This window comes from Cucumis melo, chromosome 10 (assembly GCF_025177605.1).
Source record: "Cucumis melo cultivar AY chromosome 10, USDA_Cmelo_AY_1.0, whole genome shotgun sequence".
Classification (NCBI taxonomy): domain Eukaryota; kingdom Viridiplantae; phylum Streptophyta; class Magnoliopsida; order Cucurbitales; family Cucurbitaceae; genus Cucumis; species Cucumis melo.
The window spans coordinates 21,965,658-21,971,636 of NC_066866.1; the positions used below are offsets into that span (position 1 = coordinate 21,965,658).

The following is a 5,979-nucleotide window of genomic DNA, read 5'->3' on the forward strand; positions in this document are numbered from 1 at the left end:
TTAATATTAAAACTAAAATGATAAAATACCTAATAATAATAATATAATTACTATTATATTATTATTTTATCGTTTTACAAAAATCTTAAATTGCCGAAAATTCACATGATTTACTAAAATTTACCTCGATCTTTGGGGCGTTACACATTTCTTTCATAACGCCATACGATCATTTGAGTTCTACAGCCTTGGGATTTGACTTTTTGCTCACACGTCCTTTCTTCGCAATGCTCTAAAGAGGAGTTTGATGTGATTCAGTCATGCTATGAAAGATTGTTTGGTCTACTCCTTGCATAACTAGTGATAACCACGTGTCTTACTGAGTCGAGTGCAGAGACTTTGTTTATGACACCTTAATGACCATCCCCTACAAAAGAGGATGTGAAAATATTTCCTCTAGGCATTGAAGAACCTTTTATGTTTTGCCTTCTGTGCATGCGTCACGGTTCCTCATGTTCTTCACCAAAAAGATGCACTCAATTTCTGGGCTAAGTCTATACTCGTGGATGTCTCCATTTCTCATAAACTCGTACTCCTGTTCTTTGGGTAAACGCACGATTCAACACAAATTGAGTGTTTGTCTGAAATCAAAGTAAAACATCATACCTAATTTGAAAAAGAAATTCTCGCGCAACGGCGCCAAAAATTTGGTACTTTATTTTTATTTTTGTTTTTGTTGTTGCTGTTATTAGACTCATTCGTAAATATGTCATGTAAGGTTCTAATTATCGACTAATGATGGTTATCTAAGTTAGGGTTATGAGATGAAAGGTGCATATCTTGATGGAAAGTGGTACAAACGCAGTAGAAAACAAGATCAATTTTACCCTAATTGCAACTAAACAATTTAGTAATTAACATGTTTTGGGGCTGTTTTACTATTTTTGACAATTTTAGGAAATTCTTGATTATTTTTATGATCAAGAGATTAACAAAGACTCAAATATGATTTTTCAGGTCAAGGTGAATTTGAAAGAAATTCAAAAGCAATGACCACACTAGAACAAATCTGGCCTTTAATGTCGGTTGGAAAAAATGAAAAAAGAGCTTTAATGTCGTTTTTGAAAATGTGGATGTTTAATGTCGGTTTTAAGCCGACATTAAAGCTGGAGCTTTAATGTCGGTTTAAAACCGACATTAAACATCATTGTTTTGAAAAGCGACATTAAAGCTCCTTTTTAATTTTAATTTTAATTTTTTATTTTATAAAAAATGACTTTCTCTCTCTTACTTTACTCTTTCTCAATCACCCACACGATTTCATCCTTCCAATTTCTTCTTCACACTCCTCATTCTCATCTAACAATCTTCCCTTTCTTCTCCGAAGAGTCGCTGGCACCACCACCACCATCGTCCCTCGTGCCCAGCTCGTGCCCGCCACCACCGCCGTCACTCCTCACTTTCTTCAAACACTGATGTTGCTTTGGGGTTTTTTGCTTTGGGGTTGTCGACGAAAAGAATGGTAAGTTTGAATTGGGAATTTTGCTTACTCTTTCATCACTGTATGTTGCTTTGTGTAAACTTAATTCTTTTGAAAGACTAATTTTCAGTTTCATGGGGTTTGCGGATACTGATTTATCACCAACATTTTCTTTTTTCTCAAAATGTGAAGCTGTGAGCATCAAACATGTTTGTTAATTTTCAGATTCTTTTCATGGTAAGTTTGAATTGGGAATTTTGCTTCTCTTCCTCCATCCCCTTACACAGATGCACCACCCACTTGATTTAGATGCCTTTTACATTCATGAATTTGATCTTGTTTCTTCCTTTTCCTTCCAGGGTTGTCTTGGTCCATGGACGAGAGATCGTTGAAAGATGCGTTTTCTTCCTTTGGGGAGGTTACTGAAGGTAATCGTGCATGTTGAGCTTAACCCTTTGATTTACCAGTTGTAGTCTACGTGTTCGACGAAATGTCTAGTTGATTTCAGACCTCAGTTCATCACGTGTGCTTCTGGGTCGAAACATTTTTATGAGAAATTTTCATGAGCTTTTATTTTGACGATTGTTTATTTTTAAGTACTTTTCATAACTTAGTATAACCTTTTTGTTGTAGTTAAGGTGTTTGAAAAAATATCTGAGAGATCTTCACTAGATTTTCATAGTTACTAATGTGGCAGCTATTGGGTCTCATTAAAGTTTAACTTTATTTTGAGATGTATTTACGAAACAGTGAACTATAAATATGTTTTCTTGTCATGTTTCATAAGTAGAAATCATGTTTCTAACCTGTTCTTGAAATCTTGTTTTTCTATACATTTCATCAAGTCTTTGGAACTCTATTAAATGTTTTCCCTCAATGTATTGTAGCTATGGCAGAGCCAAACAAAGATATTCTGACAGTGGAAAGAAGGACTTGAGTCCTAGTCATCATCTTGCTTCAGCAGCGGAAGCTGGAGCTTTGGTGAGTTTAAGACCTTTTTTCCCCCCGATTTTTCCTCTTTCTTTTTGTTGCCTCATTATTGTTTCTTTATCATTTCTAAGTCATGTTTCAAGTCCTTGGGTTTTTTTTGTGCTTGTGAACGTCGAACAATTTCCTTATTGCACTAACTAGAAGAATATTTCTATGCCCTCATCATTTTGAACTTCTGTTCTTTATTATATTCACAACTGTGATTGTACTACTTCTCAGGTTTGTTTTTGCACAAATCCAGTTTGGCTTGTGAAAACAAGAATGCAGCTTCAGAGTCCTCTTCATCAAGCTCAACCTTATTCTGGGCTATATGGTCTGCCTTCTGTCTTTCATTCAATTAATAATAATGTGTTCTTTGGTTTGTTTACGAAGTACTGGCCTTTCATCGTTTTCTGGATATTCTCTAATCATTGGATCTTGTCCCTCAGGTTTTGCAAACGTTCATTGCTCCGTGAGTCACTTGATGATTCATTGATAGACAAAATACCTGGTCGGCAAACTGATCGGAAGACACTTCTTGGGGAATTGAATTGGATTTTCACAGCTGTCACTGATACAATTGCATGGAATGTTCTTCCACATGGTAGCTTTCAGATTTACTCAACAAATGCCGTCCTTTTTCTTTCTCATCATAGCTAATATGTTTTCTTGGTGCAGATCTATTTCAAAGGTTGTTCAGACAGGATTTGTTAGTTGCCAGTCCGTTGGAATATTCCCGTATGTTCTAAAGCTTTTGCAGACGACAACGCCGGAGCTGCGACAAATTCTGGTTTTTATATGGACAAAGATTCTGGCCTTAGATAAGGTATATAATATAATTAGGTTATTGTTTTGCAACTGTGGCTTTGAACAATGACTGGTTTTTGATGGGAGAACTTGCTTTGTTTTCCAAGTTAGTTTTATTGATTTGTCTTGGAGCTCCTTGGTCAAGGAGTTTTGAGCTTATTTTCGTTTTTGGGTGCCATACTGCAAGCATATTTGCAATTGCGGTTGTTTTTTTTGGAGGGTACTCTAATCGTAGCTTCCATCTGTGATTTTGTATGTAGTTTTTCGACTCTTTCCTTTGAATGTGTCATGAAGAGAGTTTTGTTTCCTGTGAATGGTCTCTATTTTCTTTTTTATTTTATTGGTTCTCATATCTAAGCTTGTTATGTTTTTGTTTTAGGTTTAGGTTTTGAGATTATTAGCTCTAGTGTTGGATGCCTTATCTTATGAACTAAATGATTGGTATAATGATACAGTCTCTGTATATATTTAAAGAGCTCTTACGTTCATCCCTTTGCAGTCTGCTTCTCAAGTCCATGGGGGTCTTCTTGCAGCTGGTTTCTTTGATGGTTCTGTCAAGCTTTATGATGCTCGCATTCCTGAATTGTAAGCATATGTACCTTTTCTCCCTCTTGATGCTTTTATTTGAATAAAGCTCTTGGTTAAGCTTCTCATGACCCGCTTTGCAGATTACTTATTAGTTATCTCCCCCCCCCCCCCTCGCCCCCAATTTTTTTAGAGACAATAAAGAACTCCGAGGACTTCTGGTTTTTTACCATTCACCGGGAAACTGAAATAGAAAATATAAGAAATCTTATGAAATCAAATGGTTTGTTCTGATAATTTTACTTGTTTTGCATTTCTTGCATATTTGCCTTCAACCCTTCTCTGAACTTGTAGGCTTGTCTGCACAATGCGCCCACATGTGCAAAAAGTAGAAAAGGTTGTGGGGATTGGCTTTCAACCCGGACTTGATTCGTCGAAGGTGATAAAACTTCTTGGCTGTGATCAATGTATTTTCAGTATCCTATTAAAATGTATTTGTTAATTCTGCTTATCGTTTTCTTCTTCAGATTGTCAGTGCCTCTCAGGCTGGTGATATTCAATTTCTGGATATCAGAAATCAGAGGGATCGGTATCTAACCATCGATGCTCACAGAGGTTCACTTACAGCATTAGCCGTTCATAGACATGCTCCTATCTTAGCTAGCGGTTCAGCCAAACAGTTAATTAAGGTCTTTAGCCTAGATGGCGATCAACTAGGCACCATTAGATACCATCAACAAGCGTGTTTTCATTGTTGGTGGAATCAGACTTGAATAATATGGGATTTATGTGCTTTAAGATATGAATGGGATTTATTGTTGCTTTAAGATATGAATGGGATTTATGTGCAAGTGCTAATAGCATTTTCATTGTTGGTGGAAGCAGACTTGAATAATATGGTTTCCTACGTAATGTGACTTGTAGTTTCAAGTTTGTAGTTAATTTCACTTGTTGGATTCAATGTTGGTTTATAAAAAATGGACAATAATACAACAATTAAATAAATATAAATTTCTAAAAATGGACAAAAACAAGCCTTTGATGTCGGTTTTAAACTGACATTATTGGCCTCTTTAATGTCGGTTTTAAACCGACATTAAAGCCAAACCGACATTAAAGGGCTTCAATAACACTATCAAAGATGTCGGTTGAAAACCGACATTAAAGGCCTTTAATGTCGTTTTTAAACCGACATTAAAGAGGCCTTTAATGTCGTTTTTAAACCGACATTAAAGCCCAACCGACATTAAAGGCCTTTAATAACGCTCGCAAAGATGTCGGTTGCCAAGTGACATTAAAGGCCTTTAATGTCGGTTTTAAACCGACATTAAAGGCCAAAATTCTTGTAGTGCCAAACCAAGTGTTGTGAGTGATTAAATGATTTCTATGATGGCTTTTAAAGCATGATTTATAATTTATTGAAAAAAATGTAATTCATGGATGCTAAGTTTATTGACTTATATTGAGATTGCAAAAGCTTAAATGTTTTATAAACGGATTTTCAAAAAACTATGTTATGAATGTTATTGCTACTGTTCAAAAGTATGTTTCAAGATTTTCAGCAATGTTTTATCCTAGCCCAAATCTTCCATGAGACTTATTGTACATATGTGGTTAACACCATATTGATGGTAGGGTTAACGAATCTATTTTAATTATGGGCCATCAGGAAAGGTATAAATTATTATGCCTAAAAGAAGGGGGATAATAGTAAAAGCCAAATCCCATCGACTCTTCCATCTTAGGACAAAGAAGCTTAATACTACTTGTGGCTATGGATCATGTCTTCCAACAACTTTATGCAATGTTCAATGTTTCTAAGTACTATGTTATCAAATAAATTTCTATTGCTGATTGTTTATCAAGCCAAGGATTTATGCTAAACTGATTATGTAAACATGTTTTCAAAATGTTTTCTATCTTTCTAGGTACAGATTAAGCATCGTCGAGTGTTGGACTTATTATTTCAGGCCAATCAGATTTATATAAAGGATTTGTTATGCTAAAATGAATCATTAGAGGGATTTATGAAATCATTATGCCTTGCATAATTTCTTCCAAGTTCATGATTTTATAAAAGTCATTTCTAAAGTGAGATACACCTTAGTTTTGATATGTGTAACTATTTTTGCTTCTTCTTACAAATAATTTATAGGTTAGAGGTTAAGGTTCAGTTGGTGTAATTTTGAGGGGAATGATATTAGTTGGCATCATGCCACCTCTCGAGTCTAGAATAGGTGATCTAGGTTGGGGTGTTA

General features: G+C 35.3%; 1 protein-coding gene and 1 long non-coding RNA gene across 2 annotated transcripts; both read left to right on the plus strand.

Moving 5' to 3' along the window:
- Window positions 1-1,286: 1,286 nt before the first annotated feature.
- Window positions 1,287-1,934, plus strand: LOC127151290 (uncharacterized). The gene is made up of 3 exons (XR_007824151.1): window positions 1,287-1,462; window positions 1,613-1,657; window positions 1,780-1,934. It is a non-coding gene; the product is annotated as an uncharacterized LOC127151290 (long non-coding RNA).
- Window positions 1,935-3,262: 1,328 nt separating this feature from the next.
- On the plus strand, window positions 3,263-4,592 carry LOC127151175 (regulatory-associated protein of TOR 1-like). Its single transcript, XM_051090596.1, has 5 exons — window positions 3,263-3,269; window positions 3,576-3,604; window positions 3,696-3,781; window positions 4,076-4,160; window positions 4,249-4,592. Exons 1-5 carry the CDS (start codon window positions 3,263-3,265, stop codon window positions 4,492-4,494), a joined length of 453 nt encoding a protein of 150 aa, XP_050946553.1. The 3' UTR covers window positions 4,495-4,592.
- The last annotated feature ends 1,387 nt before the right edge of the window (window positions 4,593-5,979 follow it).